The 26,291-nt window shown below is 36.5% G+C and overlaps 1 protein-coding gene across 4 annotated transcripts in view; it reads right to left on the bottom strand.

Moving 5' to 3' along the window:
• Positions 1–2,655: 2,655 nt before the first annotated feature.
• Vcan (versican) overlaps positions 2,656–26,291 on the bottom strand; it is a 97,688-nt gene continuing 74,052 nt past the window's right edge. For all 4 annotated transcript variants that reach the window (XM_048331153.1, XM_048331155.1, XM_048331154.1 and 1 more), the window contains 3 exons: positions 9,564–9,708; positions 4,978–5,160; positions 2,656–4,832 (listed from right to left, as the gene is read on the bottom strand). In XM_048331153.1, the coding sequence (XP_048187110.1) occupies positions 4,705–4,832; positions 4,978–5,160; positions 9,564–9,708 (456 nt within the window). In that variant the 3' untranslated portion in view covers positions 2,656–4,704. The remainder of the gene's footprint in view (positions 4,833–4,977; positions 5,161–9,563; positions 9,709–26,291) is intronic.

Raw genomic sequence — 26,291 nt, 5'->3', positions numbered from 1 at the left:
ATTTGGGAAAATCATCTCATTGTTACAATTTTAATGTATATTTTCTTTCAAATTTTGTAATGGCTTTGATCAATAAATTATAATGAATAATCAATGATAAACAATCAATTCTAAAAGCTGTTAAATTTCATAATTTAATAAGAAAAAATTAATTTTCAAATTTTAAGTACAAATTGTTTGAAAGCCTAATCATTGAAATAGTTTTAAACATATAAATGTTTAGTATTTAGATAAAATTCTGAGAGGTCGAAATTGAAAAAAATTAGACCACAGATGAGAAGAAAAAACCAAAATTTCAAAGAATGATGTTATTGTTTAACTTATTCTGGTAATAAAATGGCCAACATAAAATCCTTTACAATTGTTTAAATTTATGATATAAAATTATTGCTAATTTAAAATCTAAGGAGTGTGTAATTCTTAGGTTTTATTTGAGTGAACTATATAAAAAATCACTTCATTTTAACTTCTCAAGGCAGTGAATTTTAATTTTTGGCAAAGATCTTTGATAGACTCAGACAAAACTCTGGTTTTAATTCTAGTTAAACTCCAGACTGCTTGTTCTGTAAACATCTCAATAAAAACTATTCCTCTTCCATTTGGGAATTTATTCTTTCTTGTCCAACTGGGATCCAAGCATATGGAAATGAGCAATGATGGGAAAAGTATACAGCATTGAATGCCTAATTCGAAGGACTTTATAAACTCTCTGTTTAGACTTGCTTTAGGAAAGAATTCTTTGGGTGGATTGTTCTGGTTTGTTTAGTTAATGCAAGTTGCAACACAGAAAGTTAAAAAGATGCACAAATATCAGAGCCAACTTACCACTATGGGCTTTTTCCTTCAAAAACAACTGTACTCTCCTAATGTTAGAAAGAAACACATTAAAGATAGACATTAGAGATTCCTCAAATATTTAATATCATTTATCTGTATCTGGAACATATTTATGCTCAGAGATTTTTTTCCCCCTTCAAATAGCCATGCACAGGTCATTCACAAAACGGACTCTGAAACTTTTTGCATCCTATTTCAGTTTGCTATCCATTTCTGAACTTTGTAAATTTATTGCACATGATAGATGATTTCTTGTCAAATAGCTTTTGGACATTTCAGTGTCTAATTCTTACTTCTATATTGAAAATTCAGTTAAGACCAACAATGATCTAAGTTTAAAATGATAGATTCCTTCCATATTCTCTCTTGCCTGTTTCCCACTTCAGCTATTCTCAAAGCCTACCTTTGCTAAATAATCACCTGTGCTAGGGACACATACATCTTCTTATGTGACATTTGAACTTTAAAAACACAGAAAACAATCCAGGCTAGCCCTTGTGGCGAGTGGCTCAGTCCTGGTATCTTAGCTCTTGAGGAGACTGAGACCTGGGAGATTGTAGCTTGAAACCAGTACAGCAAGAAAAAGTCCCAAGTAGCCAGCAAAAAAAACATTGTGCTTACAGCATACTTCAGGAGATAGAATGCTGGTCATGAGCAAGCAAGCCAAGTGAGAGTAAAGGACCCTGAGTTCAACTCACAGCATAAGAAAGACAAAACAAGCACAAAAACCATTGGACTAGCAGGGCAGTGTCTCACATCTGTAATCTCAACCCCAGTTCAAGTCTCAACCAAGGCAATATTCAAGACCCTGTCAAAAATATCTAAAATTAAGGGATTAGGGAATGGTCCAAGCAGCAAGCCTGAGGCTCTCAGTTTAGAAATACACCCAAAGGGGAAAAATAAGCAAACAACTACCTCCTGTCTTTAAGTAGTACAAATCTCAAACTTGTAACTCAGTCCCAGTATCGAACAGCTCCTTGATTCCACACTTCCCACTAGTTCCTGGATCAATCAATAAGATAAGATTGTACAAATCTAATAAGAATATATTTGGAGAAGACCAGCTCCTGCATACTCCCTTGGGGGGTTTTCATTTAAATTTCTTTGTAAAAGAAATTACAAAAAAGGAAGTTATCTCTTCTATATTTATTCATGTCCAACTCCCTGTGTAGTCTTAGTAATTCTAAACTCAAAATAATTTTAAGACACCTTCGTGCTTTATTTTATGTTATGTTCTACAGAGCTGCATAGACTATAATTAGTGATTCTCTAGATTATCAAAAGCTTTATGGAGGCCTTGTTAGCACACAGTAAATCCTTTGCATAAATGAAGGAATGAATGGATGAGGGCTCACTGTTTTTGACATCAGATAGATATTCTCATCTGGCTGGCAAATTAGCCTCCTAAATGTACATCAACCAGGAACACGGTATTTTATATTTTTCTTGACACTATCATTCAGGATTCATAGATAACCTGCTAACTTTCAATAAACAACTTGAACTCTCTATTCTGACCACAGTAGCCCACATTTCTTAGGCCTCTTGTGAGATTAATCATGCATGCTGAAGACATGACTGGTTCTCAGGAATAAGTCTCTAATGGCAGTTGTCACTTTCTTAGCTCTACTTTTTACAGATTGGAAGCTAAGGCTAGCATAAAAATGACAATGCTGTCAGAATTACTCCCAGTTTTTGCAGGTATGTACACTAGCCATAAAGTCATGTCATGCAAGCTCTGAGATGGAACCACAATATAAAAATGTTGGCACACATTAGGATTTAAACTTGTAAATAACCAGACAAGTCACAATGTCATAAAAGAAAGATTTTAGGTTTCTTTGGTGAAACAAAAGCAGATATAAAAAGTTACAAAGATTTTTAGATTCTCATTCACAGAAAAGGTCATTCACATTTTACACTATACATGTTATAATATAAATACAGGACTGTATTATGTGCATGGTAATGAAAAAAGAAAAACTAAAACTGAATCAATTAGCACAGTGTTTTCTTGTGTTTCAAAGCCCTTGGGTAGATGACATCTAATGCAAAAAGCAGGAGAATTTTCTTAGACACTGGGTGTCATTGAGCTGTAGTCATTCCTCCTAGGCTAAAGGAAGATGCATGAAAAGAATCAGTGTTGGACCAAGCTGAGTCTGCTTACTTCTCTATTTTCCTTCTTTGTTTCTAAAGACTTAAATTAAATGTATTCCAGCAGATACATGAGACATGTAAAAGTTTTATATATTTATGAGGTGCCATGTGCTTTACCAATACTTGTGTGCCTTGTGTAATATTTAAACCAGGCTAATATTCTCTAGATTGTCCAAAATCTATCATTTCAATTTGCATTTTGTTTGCTGGCTAGTCTTAATGTTGCTCTAGCTAAAATCAAGGAGTGTCCTAAATGTCTTTGTTCTATTATTTTTGTTCCTTAAACATTAAATTAAGTGGCTAAGGATTCAAAGTCATCTTTAATAGTCACTTTATTCCAATAGCAGGGAGAAAAGTGAGTGGGACGAGGTCAGCATAAATTCCAAAACACATACTCCACCTAACAGGAAGAAATGTCAGCACTATTTCTACACATAAGCTGTTGCTTAGAATGGGAAAACATCACTTGCTGAAAGCTAAACACTTTTTCACTCTTCATTTTAAGAACTTCACGCAGTCTATCCATCACATTATTTAATCAGGGACAGAGTACCTAAATTATATGGTTCCAAGCTGGGTACGTATAAAAGTTTACAGTTAAAAAAAAAAAAAACCTCTAGCATACTATATCAATTTTCAGGTCTTGGGGAAAATAACATCCAATAAATTAAATCCGTATGGCTTACTTCATTTATTTATGTATGCTTCACAGCTGCAGCATTCACACATGAACATTCAAAACTTTATAAAAGATTAAAATGGTTATATATACAAAATTTCAGGGTTTTCTTCAACGTATGTGTTGTTGTTCTAACAATCCCCCACCCTCCAGAGCCCTTGGTCTCTATCCATTTGCAATGCCTTGAGCTGAAACTTTACCAGAGTTAGTGTTATGAATGCCATTAAAAAGAAGACCTGGTTGAGTTAATAATTAGCACTTTGACCCTTAAAAATTGCTCCCGGTCATAGAAAAGTCCTCCATTCAGGCCTTTCTTGTAGGTGAAGGAAAAGAAATGCAGCAAAGAAGAGTTCCACACTGGAGTTCATCCATCAGGACCTCATTAGGCCAGGCGCAGCATTCTGAAGACGCGTACTGCACCAGTGGCGGAGGCAGGCGCATTGACCTACAAGCTCTTGTCTGCTAGATGTCCAGGAAAAGCCATCCTCAGTCTTGGTGACACACAAAACGAGCAAATCAGACCATTTCCAGCCTAAACAAACTATATGAAAGCAGCCAAACTAATGATTAAAGACCTCGAAAGCTCCATAATCATCATTAAATATGCCCAAACTCAGTGTGATTTTTTTTTATTTTATATACAGGATTAAAAAAATCAACATTAAATCATCTTATTTACATGGCCATCGGTGCTGGAATTAAGCTTTTTAAATAGTAGAAGCTTTTTTAATAGTAGAAGGCTGGAGTATGGGATGAAATGCTCTGCACTGGAGACAAACAGAAAGCTAAAGAAATTAGGTAGGCTGGAAATGGTTCTTTTCTGCCCACATTCCCTTTCCTTTTTGTTCACTTTCTTTTTTGAGTGTCAATACTTCCACTGAAAACATCTTGGAGGCACAGCCACCCAAAATGACAGGATGGTGATCCAAAAATCCAAAGCAACTGATAATACTTCTCGAGGTGATAAGAAAGGCACAAGAAGTTAGGACTTTGGCTGTAATGATGAAAACACATGTCCGCCATGTAAGGGATCAGCGCCTCGACTCCTGCCACCTCCGGCTCCAACGATGATCATGTTTTGTTGTATTTATTGAATTGTCCTGGGTTGATGAGGAATTTTTTAAGTATTTCTTAGAATAAGTCCTTTGGTATGCAGATGCTATATGGAAGGAAAGAAAAAAAGAAAGAAAACACAACAATATTACTTGCTCCATACCCTAAACTCCCAGTACTGTAGTGGTAAAATGAGGATGTCTAGTTGTTGTTATAGCATGGTTGTCCATTCTTTCTAAAGGACCACTTACGGTTCATGCAGGTTATTTTAGGCATTGCCCATCTTCCATTTCCTAGGCATCGGATAGTAGGAAGGTGGCGTTGAATGAAACCATCTTTGCAGTGATATCTAATCAAGGAGTTGATTTCATAACGAGGTTTCATCTTTCCAAAGGTCTTGGCATTTTCTACAACAGGGGGTTGGCCACAAGCAACTGAAGAAAAGCAAATTGGGTTATTTCCAAATTATCTAATTTTAATTAGTATGAGCCTGACATTCTCTCTCTCTCCTCCCCCTCCCATCCCAACCCCCTTCTCTCTGTCTCTTTCTGTCTTTGCCTCTTTCACCAGACCTTATACCTTTATAAAAGGCAGTATCTAGAACTAAAAACTTGAAACTGCTCAAGAAAAATAAGATGATTCTCTGGGTGCAGTTTGGATATGAGATCATACCATTTGAAATCTGTTCTCATTACAGGACTGTAAAACAAAAGGTCATACATTCATCTATCCATGTAGAAACACCTCTATTCTGACAAATTCCCAAATTAAAAATTATCTATCTTATAACATGGACTTTTTATCATCACCATCCGCCAAGTTTTATTTGTTACCCAGTGATTCTTGGGGCAATAATGATTTGTAACAACTAGCTATTAATACCATTTCCTTGTAAAGAAAAAACTCTTCCAAGTTATAACATCACAGTTTTGAAATGTGGACATAGATGCTTACATGTAAATAAAACACTGCCTAGTCCTACTTGTGCTTACTTGCTCTTTTCTATCCCCTATACAGACAGGAGAGCAAATTGCATTCATGTCTCCAGTTTGTTATTGCTGCATTACATATTATTGTGCTTTGCTCTATATCTCTAATAGGAATATAACAATATAAATATAATTCTCTCATTATGGCATTTCTACGTTTTATGATGTGGTACCACAAGCCCTGCAGAACATGCCACATGATCTGAAATTATACATGGAGGTATGGTGACTACCAGAAATCTCACTACCATGATGTTTCGGTATCAAAACCCTTACATCGAAAGTTCACAGTTGATACATCTATTGACATATACAGAAATCTGTCGACAATCATTATTGTTTTATTTATTATTTATTTATTATTTTATTTATTTTTTTTTTGGCCAGTCCTGGGGCTTGGACTCAGGGCCTGAGCACTGTCCCTGGCTTCTTTTTGCTCAAGGCTAGCACTCTGCCACTTGAGCCACAGCGCCACTTCTGGCCATTTTCTGTATATGTGGTGCTGGGGAATTGAACCCAGGGCCTCATGTATATGAGACAAGAACTCTTGCCACTAGGCCATCCCCCCAACCCCCGACAATCATTATTTTGAAATAACAAAGTTAGGTTTAACTCAAATGTTGATTTCCTGTAACTTACTTTTGCTGACCCTAATCTAGATACTGACACACTATTTTTATTATGATATAGAAAATCTACCTTGGGATCCAGATACTACTAGTAAGGATACCATAGAATGAGACCAAAGCAATACAAGGCTTGAAAGAGTCAATTATATAATTCACTATATATGAATTAATGCTTTGGCAATATATTCCTTGTTTTATCATTCTAACACAAGGATTGTATGAGCTTTTTAAAGTATGTATGTATGAAGACTATAAAAAAAAGCTAACATATTTCAGTGAGTATGGCATTGACAAAAAAGAAAGTAGATGAGAATTAGATCCACATACATATATTGACATTTGACAGAAACGTGGAAGAGCAGGGACAAAGGCATTTAAAACTAGGAGAGTTAGGTATTCATATGGAAAACTAGATCTGGTTCTCCACCTCAGAGAATAAATGTTTCTCTGCCTCAGCAAATACAAGTAACATGAATTTTAGATGGTTTAAATATGTGAATATAAAGGCAAAACTATAAATGTTCAGAAAATAATATTGAATACCTTCATGAACTCAAACTAATATGGAATTTTAAGATACAAAAAAGTTTAAACCCTAAAGAACATTCAGACAAAATTAAGAATATGTTCATCAAAATCTTATAAGGTAAAAGGTGTAAAGACCGACTACAAACTGGGAGAAGACATTTGTAGTCAATATAATGTTCAAGGGACTAGTAATAAAAGTATAAAAAGAGCTCCTTAAAAATCAATATATAAAAGATAAGCGGAAAACTATAAAGTCAAGAACATAGATAAAACTTATAACAGAAGTGCTATAATTTGTAAGTATATGAAAATATATTTAGAGTGAAGTATCCAAGAAAATTCAAGTTAGATCACCAAAGATAACATTTTACACCCATCACAGTGGGAAAAAAAATTCCAAGTCCAATAATATCAAACTTTGCAGAAAATAGGGATTTACAGGGCCTGTCACACATCGCTGGTGGGTATGTGAATTGGTGCAACTGCACTGGAAAATAATTTGGCATTAATGCATGTTTTTTGTTATTTTACTCTTTGAATTGTGTCCTACAGAATTTCCTAAAATACTAATGAAAATAAGTATATAGACGCTCATAGAAACGTTACTTATAATGGCAAAAATACTGTTACCCAAATGTCCACTGTGAAGGAAACTGACAAAATGTGAGATATTCATACAAAAAATGCATACAGAAACACACACAAAGACAATGTAGCTACATGCATCAGCATAGGTAAATATAATAGGCACAATGCTGAACAAGACAAGGTGCAGAATATAAATAATATAATTCCATTTATATAAAATTCAAGACTGCAAAATTAAGTCATTTATCCTTTAAGGGTATAGGCGTATGTGATAATATTATAGGGAAAAGTATGGCAATTAGGTCATTATCTACAGTGGGAATTGGAGACAAAATTAGAATGGCGACTAGCAAGAATATATAACAGGGGCTGGGAATATGGCCTAGTGGTAGAGTGCTTGCCTCGTATATGTGAAGCCCTGGGTTCGATTCCTTAGCACCACATATATAGAAAAAGCCAGAAGTGGTGCTGTGGCTCAATAGATAAGAGTGCTAGCCTTGAGCAAAAAGAAGACAGGGACAATGGTCAGGCCTTGAGTTCAAGCCCCAGGACTGCCCCCCCCAAAAATGTATAACAAATTTCAAAGAAATAGGAATAACTGTATTTAAAATACACTTTTTCTATATATTTAAATATAAGTACTTAATATTTCACTTTAAAGTGTGAGAAATATTTTCAAAAGACAACTATCATCTATAAAATTTCTCAGAGAATTGATCAGAAATGCAGTGTACAAAATTAAAGATCAGACAATGAAGAAATAAGAGTTTATTCTCCTTCCATGCTAATAGAGCCAACGTTTAATCGTATTCATTTCCCATTGGCAAGCATAGAGCATAGTGCTCTGGTGGTGAAACTCTTTCTGCTATAGGGCTGGAGTTGTAAACCTGGAGCTACTCAACTCTGCATCCCGCCCCAAAGCCATTTGACCACAGCTAGAGACACCTTGGGTTACCACAATGCAGAGGGATTATGAAGAGGGGAAGGGTGCTACTGGCATTCAGCTCATAGAAGGCAGGATTGGTGCTCAACCTTCTCCAATGCCTCCCACAATGAAGAATAATCAGGCTCCAAATGACAACAGAGCTGTGGTTGAGAAACTCTACTATAGGGAAAAAAATAACATAGATAATATAAGTGTTTAGACCAAAAACAGAAAAGCACGAATCTAGGAGCACTTGGAGATCGAAGAAGGCAAACAAAACATTTGGATAAAGACAGTTTATTAAACACTTCTTAAACCGGAAAAAGGAAAACAGCAAATACTTGATTTGCTATTTTTACCAGTTCCGTGAGCAATGCTGCAGAAAGGCACACAGTCAGGAAAAGCTTCTCATATGGACAGTGTTCTGGACAGAAGGTTCTTCAATAAGTCGCGTAATCTAGTCATGAGAGCAGCTGAGATTCCTGACTACACATTGTGTTTCTTAGTGTTCTCTTTCTCCCACTAGAATGTGTGTTTCTCTTTTAAAATCAAAGACAAATCAAGTAGGTGTTATGTTTGGAATTTGTATTTTGTCCTCTTATTTGACGCAACTAAAAGCCTTAGCCTGGGACTAGACCTTCATCTTTATTACCATTATCAAAAAATGGTGTTAATACTTTTAAGGGACTAGCTATTTGCTTTAGGAAGAGGTCTATACCAAATGCTTTAGAAAAAGTATTGACCAATGATAAACACAATGTAGATTTAGAAAGCAACTGTCTTGATTTTTTTTTTCTGTTTAATGTTAACCAAACTATTCTCACCAAGGAACTTCTGTTACAAATGCCTTTACTGTTCCTTGAGCTACTGACATTGGGATGCCACTGTTGTTCCATGGTTTATAAACATAAACAAGCTTGCAAGGAAATATCTGTGATGATATGCTAGTTACCTTACCTATATAAATGCCACTTTTTTTTTTATCTTAAACACTTGAAATTCCAGGTGAGTACTAAAAACAACCTTTTAATTGTATTGAAAATGTTTGCTCTTCCAGAGCAACAAGAAAGGGCAATGATATGTCCAGTTCATATCAAAGAATGAAGCTCATTCTTCTTGAATGATAAGGATAATTTAAATGCAGGTTAAGCATACAGTATTAGTGGAGTAACCCTTACCTGTTCCTTTCTTGCAGGTGTAGGTGAGATGGTAATTGCAGGGAACATCATTCCACTGGCCATTCTCGTGCCAAATGATTACAACACAGTCTTCTCCAGCAGAAAAGAAGCTGTCTGGCTGGTTGGGTCTCCAGTTTTCATATTGCTACAGAAATGAAGAGAGATGAAAATCACTTGACAGTCCATGACTCACACAAGAGCAACAATGGCAAACAACTTAGAATAAATCCAACTGTTTTTGATAGACCACATAGCTTCAGGGTAAAGACCTTCAACTTCTGAGTGGAAAACACTGTGATTCAAATTCTTTATTTCAAATATCTATTCTTTATTTCTATGCATCTATTCTTTATATATTTGATGAATTTTTTTTAGCTTTTCTAGATATCTGAATATAGACATTCAAGGAATGTCATTATATATTAACTGTATTAACATTAATGGAGTGAAAAAAATCATGTTCCTATTTTTGTCAATCATGTTGTTTCCCAGACTACATGTAACACATAAAATCTTATATAATTTAGATCATAGTACAATAGAAATTTTAGCGATTCATTCTTATCAGACCCATTATAAATTATTTTATTTTCTTGTATTTAATGTGAAAGTCTTAAATCCAAGATTATGTGTTTGACTTAAAAGTTTAAGATATTGGTATGGAGACAGCCTTTCAAAATTACATAGTTTTAGTTGTGATTTTTATTTGCACTATGCATTGTTTTGCTTTGTGAGCTAAGAGTTGTTTTCTTTTAATAGGAATATATTAAAATTTTATGTATATTGATATAAAAGATAAGCTTTCAAAACACATTGTACCACATATTGAATTCTCTTTGTGCAATACGTACACAGATAATTACTTTAATGTTTTTCTACTGGCTCCTTCTATATCTATATTTTAAATGCCATGTATGTATACATCAGCAGAAATACTTTTAGCCTTCCATCATAGTAATGTGTCATTGTTTTAGCAACTGTAATGGATGACTTACTTGCTATGTTGCATCTCTTATAGTAATTCAACCCAATTGGCAATAATTTGGAGCTCAGAGATGTTAAACATACAGGGCTCTCTGATTCAATTACTTTCTTAAAATACTGCTTCTTTTGCAATGAATAATTATATTAAAGCATATTCAAGAATAACAAACTTCAATGCATGAACGTAATCTTAAACTATAAACAAGAGACCAGTTTGCTAGATTTGGGTTCTCCTAGCTAGAGTTGGTTTCTCCTAGCTAACATGTGCAAAGTTTCTTTTTTCAAAGTCATTCTGCCTTTATTAGAGTATTAGTAGTAGGCTCTGCCTACTGTCTGTTTCTTTGTGTTTAGGGACAAGACTACTGGTGAGACGCTTTCATAAAATGGTAGAAATATTGGTTCTTATCTGTGTGACAGCAGATAATATGATTGTCTTCTCCCTCTACAGATATGGTAATTTCTCCTTCAATTAAATTTCAGATAAGTCTAAAGTTTGTGATGAGTAAAGGAATGTATTTGGAGAAGATAAAGTCAGAGAAAAATTAAATTGTGGTAATCATTTTAAATTCAGAGCATGCAAGAAATTATAAAATTACTATTTCCTTACACCCACCAGTACTGTCTTTTTTATCCTCTTTAAAATATGCAATGTTTAATAGTCAAAATTTTTATTGATTTAATTCCCAATTTTAAATATTCAAAGTGTTTTTAATATCAAATGTTTTCCTGTATGTCTTTAATATTCAATACTTGGTTAATAAGAGCTACAAAGAAATATCCTTTTATTTATGAAATGGAATTTTGTGGACAAAAAAACTAGTATAAGAGCAATAAAAGCATACAGACCTGAGAATATGAACCTTCTGCCCAGAAAATAGTATTTGAAACAAACTCTTAAAAATGATAACAACATAGATTTTTAATAAAACCATGTTTGGAAAAGTCTCAAGTTTGAAAAACTACTTTTCCTTCAAACTGTTTGCTTTATTGTACCTTAAAGTTCTCCTTGATGATGAAAAAATTAACTTAAAAGACAAGTACCTCCTGCTTTTTAAGAAGTTCTGAGCAATTATTGACGATGTTCTTGTATCCCCTTCCTGTGGTTGTACCTACACTATCTCTGAATCTTACTGGGTATATTGGAAACCGTGTGTACTGGTATTAGAACTAGGAAATTGAAGGGGAATACCAAAATCGAGAGACACAGGGTAAAAAGACACATGACTACAAAAGCAATACTTGCAAAACTGTTTGATGTAAGTGAACTGAACACCTCATGGGGGGAAGGGAGAGGGGGAGGAGGGATGGGGGAATGAGGGAGGAGGTAACAAACAGTACAAGAAATGTATCCAATGCCTAATGTATGAAACTGTAACCTCTCTGTACATCAGTTTGATAATAAAAATTTGAAAAAAAAAAAAAAAAAAAGAAGTTCTGGGCTGGGCACTTGTGGCTCATGCTTGTAATCCTAATTACTCCAGAAGCTGAGATTTGAGGATCAGGGTTCAAAGCCAGCCTAGGCAGGAAAGTCCATGAGACTCCTGTCACCAAAACTCTCCTCAGAAAAAGGCTGGAAATGGTGCTGTGGCTCAAGTATTGGAGCTCTAACCTTGAGAAACAGAATCTCAGGGACAATATTCAGGCCCTGAGTTCAAACTCCAGGACCAGCACCAAAAAAAAAGAAGTCAGTCCAGAGACTGAGTATCAATAGGGCTTAATCGCTTCATCTTAATGTTCCTAATGAAGGTGTTTCTCCCCTCTCCCCCAGGAAAAATCAGAATACAAAATGTTTAATTTTCTCTAGAGTAAAACCTAACTCAGAAGTTCTTAGGGAAAGCCTACTCTCGCAACACGCGTGTCAACACAGACCCTCCCAGGCAAGCCAGCCAAATGCAACAGTGTGTAACCATTAGTCTGCTTTTTGAAAACCATGAGAAAATGTAAAATACTAATGGAAGTCTTAAATTTACATAAATAGTGACACACCTTTACACATAGTTTTGGATCCTGCTCTCTCTGAACTATAAAACTTAAAGAGAAATACAGTAAAATAGTATAAAATCTTTATCTGACAGAAAATGAACTAATATTGTATTCTATACCCTTTTCCATAGTTCCTCAGAACATAAATACATTTTTCTAATCAGTAAAAGTTAGTATTACAAGTTGATCTGTGCATGGATCACATAGCACTCATCGATTTCCTCGGTTACTGGACTTCCCCGGGGATCTCTCCAAATGACCCATTTACTTGGCTGCCAAGTGCTGTTCAGCTCACATTTCCTCCTGGTCTGAACAATAAATTGCTTCATTTTCACACCAAAATAGAACTTAGCTTCTATGCTGATGAAGTGATTCCCAAGGTTTAAACTGCCCAGACCTCTGGTGAAAGATTGAATTGTCTTTGGTGAGACCTACATTTGGCTTAAAGCAGTCATTTAAAAGGCATCTTCCTATGGTTGCTTGGCAGAGGTGTGACTTAATGGTGCAGAACCAAATTGAAGTCCATGGTTTTTATAAGAAAACCTGATGCACACCACACAAGTATCTTGTTCTGATGCCTTAATTGTGCACATTTTTCTAGGTCTGGATATTTTGATTTTTTAACAACTTTCTTTGTTTCCTCCTTAACTCTTTTGCAGCCTAATTTAACACCACTTACAGGAATAGACCATAAAAAATCTTTGACTTTAAGTTCAATTTTAAGGTTGGGAATCAATGCCTCCTTGGGAATCAATTAGGAGTTTATGACTGTGATCAATCCTTTCTCACCTACATGCTGATTTACATACAAAAATATGGAATTCTGAAATGAGCAGGGTAAACTTCAGCACTTGTCTCTGGATATTACTTTTCCTCATTTGGAATTCTGAGCAAACATCTTAGGTGAACAACTCCTCTTTGTTTAGTTTCTTATTTGTTCATTTCGTTTTTGAGACACGTTCTCAATAAATAACTCAGTCTGGCTTGAACTCATTATATGATCTTGGATGATCCATTTTGTGCTATTATTTTTCTGGTGGCACTGGGAATCGAACCCAAGACTTTGCACATGCTGGTCACAAGCTTTGTCACTGACCTACATGCTAGCTTATTATCTATTCTGAATTGGCCCCTTTCTAGGGTTGAAAGAGCAGACTAGTAATTATTCTACCAAGCAAACATGGGTTGGGGAAACTCATTTTAAAACCTTTGACAAAAAAAAAAATCTGCGAGATGACAAAAAAAAAAAGAATGCTGGTTATATCTCCGTGTGTTTATGCCTCAGCTACTTGTGTTTCTCCTTCCCACCTGAGCTCTGGTCACCTCTCCAGGGACAAGAGTTGAAACACAAAAATTGTTTGCCTGACAGGGCACACAATATTATTTTGTACTTTCATTCTTTCCTGATGATAGAGAAAATTATGATGAAAACTCAGATACTTTATGTAGAAGAAGGCCAATTCCACTGTAAAATTTTATTGCATTTTATTAAGAAATAATTATTCTTACTTAGTATAAACTGTTTAATGCTATATATTATGTTGTTAAATTACTTTTAGAGTTCCAATTAAATCCCTAAAAAGTGCCAAAAAGGAAAAGCATTTCAATTACATTGAATTCAGTCACTTATTAAAAATTGTTTTCCCCTTCTTCCTCCAACTGGATTTAAGTATTTCAGGTGCCAAAGTAATAAAATGATTCCAAAACCCTGGACAAAATCCAACAAATAACAAATAAGTTTCTCTCACATGAAAATTGTCTCCACAAACCCTAGAGCTCATTCTGAACCAATTCTAATGGTAAAAGGAGAAAAGAAAAATCTTGTAGCAGGCTTAAGTGATTCATCACAGTCCTCCAAACTATAATTGTTTATTTTGTTCCAATGAATTATAATAATTCATTTCTCTCACACATTGACAGAAAAGAGAAGACTCCTTCTGTGAGTTTTCTGCACAGAGGAGAATGGCCTCAGACCTTCGAGGAGCTGGTCTGATTTTTCTCACTGAGACTGGCTGGGAAGGGATTTCTCTTTGCAGTTCTCCTTTGATTCGGTCACCATATCGGAGGTAAATTGTGTTGAATGGGAGTCACCTCTGCTTTTGAAAGTCTTCAGTAATCTACTACACCCAAATGATTTTACATTCGTTTAAGGTGTGTCTTTGATCCATTTGTCTACTGAGGGGCATCTGGGTTGGTTCCATAATGTGGTACATATACACAATGGAATTTTATGCCTCTATCAGAAAGAGTGACATTGCCCCATTTGTAAGGAAATGGAAGGACTTGGAAAAAATTATACTAAGTGAAGTGAGTCAGACCCAAAGAAACATGGACTCTATGGTCTCCCTCATAGGGAATAATTAGCACAGGTTTAGGCTTGTCACAGCAGAGGATCACAAGAGCCCAACAGCTATGCCCTTATGACACCTAAGATGATGCTAACTGAAAGGAACTTCATGCTATGGAAACAAGTGTTATATCACTGTTGTAATCACTTTCAACATGCCATGTGAAACCATAGCTTCTATTGTTGATGATCCTCTTGTATCCCCTTCCTGTGGTTGTACCCGCACTATCACTGCATCTCATCTGAGTACCCTGGATACTGTATATACTGGTATTAGAACTAGGGAAGGGAAAGGGAATATCAAAATCGAGAGACAAAGGATAAAACGATGAATGACTCCAAAAGCAATACTTGCAAAACCATTTGGTGTAAACCAACTGAACAACTCATGGGGGAAGAGGGAAAAGGGGAGGGGAGGGGAGAAACGAGGGAGGAGGTAACAAACAGTACAAGAAATGTACCCAAGGCATAATGTATGAAACTGTAACCTCTCTGTACATCACTTTGACAATAAATAAGAAAGAAAAAAAAGGTGTGTCTTTGATTTTATGGTGTCCACAAAGCTCCAGCCATCATTGAGAGATACCAGATAGATGGCCTTGACTGGTGGCCCCACAATCTCAGCAGATAACTATAATCACATTATGAGCCAAAGGCACTGATGATAAGATGCAGTGAATTCACCTTTTCCTTATTGCGAGGATGACTTTCTGCTCAGGTGACTAAAGCATATTCTGAATATATTCAAGACTTGGAAATCAGCGGGAGCTTTTTCTTCTTCCTTAGAATCAAGAGGGGAGTTTGCTTTGCTTTCTCTTTGAGCCCTGCTTTCAGCAGGTCATGCAGGACATTGTGACAGACAGGCCCCACCCAGCTCATCCTTAGAGATACTAAGGAAGCCTCAGAACCTCTGGACATGGCAGGCTGATGTGAGAACCGAACTACTTGAACCAAATAACTTATTCCTACTCCCTGTAACATTCCAAAAGAGTATTCGTGTTTCTATACCAAGATTTTGAAAGAAGCCTTTAAGAGAAAATGTCAGCTAGAAAATCAAAGTTCTGAGGACACAAGATCAAAGATTCTCAGAACATTCAGGAATCGCGATTTAAAACCACATTTCAATGTCTGTAATCCTAGCAGAGATCAGGAGATTATGGTTAATGGACAGTTTCAGCCAAGTTCTTGATACCCCTCCCTTTCCTTCTCATCTCAACTGAAGCTAGGAATAGTGGGCACATGCCAATCTTCCCAGCTATGATGGAAATGTAAAAAGGAGGATCTTATTTGAGACCAACAGAGGCATAAAAGAGAAACCCCATTTGAAAAACAGCCAAACAAAAAGGGTTGGGGCATGGCGTAAGTGACAGTGTGCCTTACAGTAAGCTCTGTGACCTGAGTTCAAACTCTACTGGGCCAAAAACAAACCAGCAAACAGAAAAGCAATGGAAGATCCCACCATCTTAACACATTAACAGGCAGCTTAAGACTGAGTAGTTTGAAGAGCAACTGTTTTGTTGAAATGTGAGGGACAATTACAAGTCTTTCAGAATTCTCAATCCATTTCACATTCTTTCTACTGAAATAATTTCTCAACTTGCTCAAATAATTACAAAGAAAATTACACAATACTAGTTTCCCCAAAGTGCCAGGCACTCTACAGATTTTGATGTCTTTCCCTCTCTTCTAAATTGCATTATATAAATAAAAGAAAAGCAAAGTTGCCAAAAGCAGATTGAATTAAATCTCATCTTTCTATGACTCATAGTTGAAGATCTACACTTCAACATAGACAATATAAGTACTGGTATTTCTTTGCATTGTAAACAAATATATTTAAGACATTTGAGGATATCCATATTCACAGATTCATGTATTAGATGAGTTCCTGCCAAAAACAGACAAGAACTGAAATGATTGTCAGGGCAGACAGTAGTAGAACCCTTGAGATAAGAATACTGAGTTGTCTGTTACATAAACTTGAAAGTTAATCAGATAATTCTAAAATACTAGCCAGACATTGGCACAGTACAAATTTGTGCTTTGGGTCTCTCACATATAACTTGCATTGAAATAATGAATACGTAGCTGTCAAAAACCTACTATATCTCCCTATCCAAATATTTATCTTTAGTTTTTCAGCTTGAACTCAGGCATCCATCTTTCACGCCTTTAAATGTACTACCACTTTGATTATGTTGAATAATAGATTGAAAAGTAGATTTTAAAACCATTATGATTTTGCTAAGCACATTTTAGACAATTACATGTATTCCATTGATAGAAATAATTTTTGACACATGCCCACAGACGCCCTGTAGTAACAGTATGCATTATTATAGTTGATGGAGAATTTACTAAACTTTAAGCTATAATTTAGATTTTTCTCCCCCCTGAACAATCCACTCATTGCTCTTAATCTACCATATGTCTTACTCCAGGCACTGCTAATTTAATTCACAGTGTAAAAGGTTCATACAAAACCACAAAAATCCTCTACATTCACCTACCAAGGAAAACAGCCAAGTAAAACTTCTGTTAGGTTCCATTACTGTGTATAAAGTGGGGGGTCAGAAAAGATTAGTCCTTATATTTACCTTACTTGCTAAGATTTTCCCAAGCATCTGATAATGTGTATTCTCTCCATGATATATTTGAAAAATCTGCTCATTCTACATTTAACTTGCATGTTTACAACAGCCATGCAGTCAGTACGAGAATTTTCACACTATTCAAAACCACAGGAACTGAATTCAAATAGAACGTAATTCTTGCATTGTTTTGGTGCAGTCAATATGCACAGTTTTGGAATAGGAACCATAAGATGACCACTAGGTGGCGGTATACATCCATCATTACGGTATTACTATGCTTGCTTGAAAAAGTAGAATTGGGAATTACCTCTAAACAAGCATGATTAAGTCCAGGTGGCAAAATGATTAAAGGATTATCTGGGATGTGTTCCCCCAGTTTTATGAGAGAAAGAATCTGCTCAAAGACCTTAGATCAACAGTATTTTTCAATGTGCTTTAAATACCTTTACTAAAAAGGTGACAAGGACCAAGATGCCTTGGACTTATAACTGATTGGGTGAATGTTAACTCCTTTGTACAACTACTTAAAGAAAATAAAAGAATAATTTTAAAAGTCTTCTTTATTAAATTTTAACAAATCTTTACTGGCCATTGTAGCTAAAACACACCTCTACCATTGTTTATTATTTCCCTTTTTCATCTTAACATCTGATGATAACCTAATATTCATAGTGAGACTAAAACACACCTCCACCATTGTTTATTGTTTCTCTTTTCATTTTAATATTATCTGATGATAATCTACTATTCATAGTGAGATTTCATCAGAAGCAAAGTCAAGTAGAGCAATAGTGATCTTAATTAAGCAGCTCTCCACACTAAAGTCTGCCATGCGAACGACAGCTAGTTGGCTTTGAGGAGAAAACCTTATCTAGAAAACATGACACCTGTACTAAAAGCTGACTTTTCGGTGTGCAAACTCTTTTCAGCACCTGCAGCCCATAGTACTGCTGCTGAATCCCCAGAGCTACAAATTAAATCCAAATACAGCTCATGCCAAAACCAACCAGATTACCACCAAAGAATGAAAGCAAATTCCAAATAGAAAACTCTTCCCCCAGCAGGACGGGTACCTGCCTGGAACCACAGTGATAACAAACCAGTGGTTGACTAAATAATGAATGCAGCCAAACCATTCCAAATAGCCCCTGCATTTCAGAATGTGAGTCAAAGGATTATCTGACAAAAAAGCTATGAAGACTACTTATTATAGAAGTCCAGACTTTTGATAACTTTGAAATGACTTTGCTCCCTGGACGGTGATGGTACAATAGTCATGTGTTTGCAGGCGATGGGGGTACGTTTAACTTTGTTTAATTTAACTTGCTCAGGGTAAATGACTTCCCGGTGAGGTAGATGGACCCTTTGCTTCTCTTTAGACTAGGGCCTCATTTATTTATGTTTTACAGTACGTTATGGTTTTGCTGTTGTCTTTTAAGTTGAACAGGGTAATTCACTGACCCACAACTGGGAAGAAAAGAGCAGCTTTGTTTCAAAGGAGAAAGAGACGTTTGTTTTGGTGTCACTACCCTCACCCTGGCAGCCTGGAGTGGATTCTACCAAACACGAATATGCTGAAGGGAAGAAAAACTAACTCGGGGTCTCCTGATAGTTGTTAAAGTGGCAACATGCCCGTTATTTTTCTAGCTGCCAAAGCGCTGTGCAGGAGAGACAATCTGGCCACTCTTGAGAACAGCGCTAATCTTGTGTAATAGCGTGAGCTCACTGGCCTACAAAGCCGTAATTATCAACAGCATTTTCAGAGGGGTGTGGGCTACTCCCACTGTGAGACCACTGTGACACAGGGGAGACTGGGCAGAGCCCCACACAGCAACTTGTATTTAAACCATGCCATGAATGGTGCCAGTAGGTTCCTCAACCCCAAGCTGGCTCGTACAGGTCTCCAGTCATGAAATAGTAACGATCCAAATGCAGTAACAAAGTGCCAAAACCCATTCAACATTTACCCCGCACCCCCCCCTTTTTTTTTTTTTTTTTGCTTTTTCCATGGTTATGCATTGACTTACGCTAATCAGCAGTTAAATTTAAACAGCTGTGTATGATTCTAAAGTTTCCTAAAGCACCTCAGTGGGGCACCTCTAGAAAGGCACTACTGTATTGATAAGATTTCTTTTTTTTTTTTTCCTTTTGGTTTCTCCTACAACCACCAGGATAATCTTGTCAATTATAAAATGATTGGGTAAATCATTGTTTATTCAGAATTCAACCTACCACTTGTCATCTGAACTCCAAGAGGGGAGAGGGAAGGAAGGATTGTGTGTTGTAGAGCGACCCCTCTGTGACTTCTTATATTTCTCAAGTAGCCACAATGGAACCCAGCTTTTGCCTTGAAATCCAATGACACTGCAGCACAAGTAAAAGTTTTCACTCATTATCACAGTGGTCTTTGGTAAAAAGGAGTCTTTAAAACCTCATACTCGTGACTAACAAGCTAAAGGATGAGGCAAAAATATGTGCATTTCTTGGCTTTTAGATTAATGTAATGAAATCTGTGAAGCTTACTATAATTAAATTAATATTAATATGCAGTGTGACATTCTTAGAGGAGTGGCATTTGGCTTGGAACTAAAAGCACATTATAGCTATAACATCTGCCAATATTGGATTGAAAAAATTTTAAGGTTTGTAGGTTAAAATGTAAAACTTAAACATTCTTTGGGAGAAGCAATAGAAACTGTAAAATATACTTTTATTGGCACATAAAGGTTATCAATAGATAATGGGCACAATGTGACCTTTTAATACGTAAGTACAATCAGTGATCACATCAGGGTAATTTGTAGAATATCCATCCTTTCAATATTTAAGATTCTCTCTACTATTTTATGTACTTAAAACTTGGTGTGTTTTGTTTTTTTTTTCTGTGAGGGTTTTGTTTTGCATTGCTTTCTGCCAAATCATGAGCAATCCTTTCAACTGAGCAGATGCTTACAAACAGGACTAGAAAGCACTAGAATTAGTTAATATTCGAAATTCTCTTTTCAAAGTCCAGGACATCTGGGAGAGAAAGGAGGATAGGGACCTTTGTGTTTCTGATGGAGCAATAATGATACATTTCCTGTAGAAAAGAATAGTGGTTTACAGCCTGCGATTTGTTGCCTCCTAACCCCACCTCTTTTAAGTGCCTCTTGTCCGGTTATAGCTCCTTCTTTTTTGTTTCTATGTTTTTTAAAGCTGGTTTCTCTCATAAAGTATTGCTTGAGAGAAGGGTGTTTTTGTTTGTGTTTTAAAGTTCTCTAGATTTAAAGTCGAACTCCTACCAGTTGGGGGACTCTTGAGCATCGGGTCTGATAAGTTGGTAGAGCAGGACAGGAGAGAGTTAGAAAAATTGCAGCTGCACCGACTTCCCAGCGCCAGATTGAGCTTGAAACACACACCCAAAGAAGAAAATACTGTCACCCAGAAATAGAGTACGTTTTTATGTTTTTACAAACAAAGGGATAAGTGGACAACTATCCTATCGTTTAGCCTTGTGTACTTTATACTCCAACTATGAACGTACAAGATGAGTTGCTTAGACGTGGCGGGTGTGACTTGTACTTGTCTCAGTCAGTATTTTGCCCTGCAACTTCCCAGCTAGACTCAGATACAGAGGAGGCCCTGATGTCTAAGGATAGGATAGAGTGACGGGTGACAAAGGGAGTCCATGACTGCCACCCAGGACGAGGAGAGGCCAGCAGCCTTGCAGGGTCAGCAGTCAACACTGACACAGCAGAAATGACTTAAGGGAAAAAATGTACAGGGGATGGGAGCAGTGGCTCACACCTGTAATCCTAGCTACTCAGGAGGCTGAGGTCTGAGGATGAAATCTCCAGTTAACCTGCAAAAAGCCAGAAGTAGAGGTGTCACTTCAATCCCAGACCCTGAGTTCAAACCCAAGGACTGGTGCAAAAAATTAATAAATGTGAAGGGGATATAAAAAATAATTTAAAATACTTAAATTGGGACTATTTTGCAAAACAGAAGGAAGGAAGGAAGGAAGGAAGGAAGGAAGGAAGGAAGGAAGGAAGGAAGGAAGGAAGGAAGGAAGGAAGGAAGGAAAGAAGGGTCACACCTTCTGTCTAAAGTAACATTTTTCTTTGAAATAATTACATCAGATCCACTGAAGCCACCAATTCTCAAGATAGAGCAGAGCTTCCAAAGTGCTGGGAGTTGAGTTGCTCACTGAAGGGGTGAGAAGAGCCATATAGATAGTGCAAAATTCCTACTGTGACAATTTTATTCCTGAAGGTCAACAAAGGAAGGAGCAAGATGTACTGATTATAAATCCCAGGATTTACAATTGAACTTTGGACTACTTGGAGAGTGTGTTCTGTGAGGTAATTGGATTTCGGGGACATAAGTAGTTCTGCTTTTTATTTCATTGCAATGTCTCATGGACATATACTGTAGTTTTTAGTTGCTAAAAATAAAAATTTTTTAAATTACCAGGAAGTATGGAGATAGAGAAATAAATGCAAATGATTACAAAAAATATGCCCTATCTCTCTTTCTCTGTGCTGGAATGATTATCCCCAGATAGTGGGTCAATAAATAAATCTCTAGCCAGCCAGTGACAACTAACTCATCCTTGCTCAAGCCAGGCATAAAATGTGACATGAGCTGGGAACTTTTACGGTGATATTTCTTTGGCTTGTTTTCCTATATTCTAAACAACAGTATTCTTGAAAAGTCATTTTTCTTCAGAAAACAAATGGATTCTATGCCTATTTCAGAAAAGAACATTCTCTTTAAATTTCTGAGCAATTGTTCTCTTAAATCTCCACAGAAGAGTTGCTGTGATGTGACTCAAACGTGCATGAGAGGCAGGAGCTAGAATTAACCTTCCTGTTTGAAACATCCAAAGTGTATTACAAAAGTGTGACTACTACAACAGTGGACCTTATTCTCATCATGTCCAGGAGAAACAGAAACATATGTTTTTCTTTGCCTTAATACCGTTCACAAGCTTTCTATCTACATGCTGCTGTTATGGGTGAGTGTGTGGGTGGGCGTGGGGGGGGGGTGTTGCTGGAATGGAACTCAGAACCTTGCACATACATGATCCCCTTTGAGGGGAGTTTCTTTTTTCTTTTTGCTATGTTTGAAAACCTATTTTGTTTGGGTGGGTTTTCTTTTTGTTATGTGAGTACAAGTGTAAACAGTGTTAATTTAGACAAATAATACATGTCACAAGGAGATTTAACCAAAAGGCTTAATATGCTTAATTTAAGCTTCAAAAGGGAGTGTAATGAATGTATTTTATCACTTCTTCATTGAAAAATATGTGACTCCGTATCTAGCCTATGGAAACTGCTCTATTAGGTGCTAGAATAATGAAGATGGAAGGCAATTCCTGTGTCAGAGCTTTCCTTGGTAGGAAGCCAAACCCACAGGTGTCTGAGCTACAATGGGAACAGTGCCTCTGAAGACCCGGAGCACTGGAGTGGAGTCTTGGCAGTGCCCAAGCCGGGTCAGGATGGCTTGTTGGGAGAAGGCATTTTAGGATCAAGTTTGGCAGTTGAAAGTTGTAAGTTGAAATTAGCATGAGGTGAGGCAACATGTTTGCCACTGGGCCAAGTCACATCAAAGACAGGTTCTATTCCAGCAATGAGACACTATATTCAGGAAATATACTAGCAAATGGAATGGTGACTTGCGTGTGATGTCCAAATAATGCGCATTCGACACAGGAAACATGGAGTGACACTGAAGAATCATACAGAGGGAGTAACACAAGTTCATAGCTGGGGAAGGTAAGATCTGAGGGAAAACACTTCAGACTCCTCATTCATTTAACAAATGGTTAAAGAAACAACACAAAAGTCAGCTCACAATACAGACATCAGATAAGAGAAGTTTGTTTAAGTTCTTCAATGTGTGTTTAACTCAAATGGCTTAATTCCATGTAGTTGAAGACATAACTTGGTTGGCAGGGAAAGCAATTCACAATTAAATTATTTGTCAAGGGTTCTAAAACAGCACTAGGTATGGGTTGTTGCTAGAGACTAACAGTCAAGTTAAAGAATAACTCATGAGAAGAAAGCCCAGAGACCAACTGAAAGCTGTGTTGAGAGAAAATAAACATAAATCACAAGGGTAAGGCTAGACACAACTTTCATTTATGAGTGAGTGCACTTTTATGGCATTTATCAGGCAAACATCCCAAATAAACAGTGAAAAAGATTATTTAATATAATGGAAACAAGAACTTGGCATTTAACTAATAGTATCAACATCCTATGGTAGGGGCCAATAATATAGAAAGAAATCAATCAAAATCTGAAGAGTTAGGGCAACTTAGGATGACTTAGTCAAACAATATCACTAATTTAGCATAAGCATATGAAATGAATTAGTCTCACTGTAAAAAGCACAACAAATATGATATAATTATGTCATAAGCTTATTGGAAGCAAAGCTTAATTATTTCAATAAAAGAAATCATTGAAATTGAGACCTAATATAAACTTGTTTGTTATTCTTGGGTTGTAAGACAGAATATCCAAAGACAGTATGAGGTAAATATCAAAAGTGCCTTTTGTTTGAATATTCTTCTACCTCCCAGGATGGGTAGGTTCCAGTAAATCTTTAAAAAAAAAACCTGAGGGGTGAGAAGATGTAGAAGAGGAGAGAAATCACTTGAAGATATAAACAAAGTGCTCCAAATTGCATGGAGTCAACTTAACCCCATTCCAAGTATAAGCACATAGTGTTCACCCAGATGAAGGCCCGGCCATCTATTAGGCATATTTTCAAAAGCAAGAAACTTGAAGTAAACAGTGAAACAAAGGAGAGCTATTTGATTCAAAGGTCTGCACACATATGGAACCTGTTAAGGAGATGGGTGACTGAAGAAAGAACTACAAACGAGTTTAAGAGTCACCTAGCCTGCCTCAGAAAGGAAAGGGACAGAGGAAAGGGTGGACTTAAAACCAGGAAAGTGGGCTCAAGATCAGTCAAATGAGAGGGAGACAGGCTCTTGAGCAGATGCTCTTTTTGTGTTCCCAAGTGTTCAAAGTTAAGAGACACTCCTTCGACCACTTTTATTTTATACAGAATGAAACCATGCGTCGGTCAGTTTGTCCTGGATGTACTTGTGTTGCTTCTTTTGTAAACACCACTGGTTTATGTGTTTCACTTGCTGCCTTCCTCAAACCAAAGTACTAATGTAAATATACTCTGCCCATAGTCTTCAATTTAAACAAATATTCTGTTTATGGTGTATGATTAAGTTATCTTCTTTTGAAAATTTCCAAGGAAGGTAAGTCTTTTTTGACAAAGTGTCATGTTTACTAATTTACCAGAGTTAAGGCCAGTCTAGACTATCAAAATGGCAACTCGATTATTTTTCACTGCATTTGTGAAAGTTAATCTACACTTTAATTGAATCCTGATATTAGTAGCTCACGCCTACAATATTAGCAACTCAAGAGGCTGAGATCTGAGAATGGTGGTTTGAATTGAGCCTGGCCAAGAAAGTAAAAAAACTGGAATTGGAACTTTGGCTCATGTAGTAGAGCCTTAGGGATAAAGCTAAAGGCAGTGCTCAGGCCCTGAGATCCAGGATCACTATCAATAAAAACATGAAAATTTGGTTTCTGCTTCCACATAGATGATGACAATGGATGAGTCAAACTCAGCTATCTAAACCTGGAGAGAAGACAAACTCCCTAATATCCCTACAAAGCTGCCAAAGAAGCCAACTTTCCATCTCATTCACCAACCTCACAGAACTAGGGGATAAAACTTTATCCTAGGCATCATGAGAAACAAAAAGCAGGAAAAAGAGCCACTTTTTTCATGAGATGAACTGCTAATGGAGAGACCAGAATAAATATCACAGAATATATACCTGATAAGAATGAAAGCATACCAATCAGTCCCATAGAACTAATGACTAATTAGGAACAGATGGTAATTTGATTCAGCCAGGTCATTGTACAGCACATGGTAGACCTTTATACATCTTACCCAAACAAATGTAATTATTCTACGCATGGGCAGAAATATTTTTACCATAGCTTTCTGCTATGGTATGCTCTGATATGTAATAGGTAAGATTTTAAAATAAGTGGTCTATATCTGAGGGATATAAGGAAGTACAAAATAAAACTGGCCATTTTGGTCATGCGCATTCTAGCTTCTGCAAAAGAGATGGGAATTCACAGGTAGTTTTCACTCACAAGTAATTTCACATGAAATTATCTGTGGGAGGTAGACATTCTAATAAGGGTCACAGAAACCTAGTGTACAGGAATTCAACAAGGGAAACCTTGCTCACAACCTATGCTACATGCTACCACTGTATCTCATCTGAGTACCCTGGATACTGTTTATACGGGTATTAGAACGAGGGAAGGGAAAGGGAATATCAAAATCCAGAGACAAAGGATAAAAAGACAAACCATTCCAAAAGCAATATTTACAAAACCATTTGGTGTAAACCAACTGCACAACTCTTGGGGAGAGAGGAGAAGGAGGAGAGGGGGAGAATGAGGGAGGAGGTAACAAGTTGTAAAAGAAATGTACTCACTGCCTTACATATGAATGAGTAACCCCTCTGTATTACACTTTGACAACAAAGAAAACAGTTAAAAGAAAAACCTATGCTACAGAATATACATGAATTAAGATTATAATAGTTTTCATTATCTCAAATATTGAATCATCTCAAGTGTATTTATTTATAAAAAAAATAAGCCAATAGAAACAAAATTGTCTATCTTCAATTAAAATTATAATGACCCATTCTAGACATCCACTACATCCACTATTGGTCTAACTGACCAGTAGTATTTCCTTAGGCAAAGCCAAAAG

This window comes from Perognathus longimembris, chromosome 22 (genome assembly GCF_023159225.1).
Source record: "Perognathus longimembris pacificus isolate PPM17 chromosome 22, ASM2315922v1, whole genome shotgun sequence".
In the NCBI taxonomy this organism is placed as follows: domain Eukaryota; kingdom Metazoa; phylum Chordata; class Mammalia; order Rodentia; family Heteromyidae; genus Perognathus; species Perognathus longimembris.
This window is presented reverse-complemented; position numbering and strand designations above follow the sequence as displayed.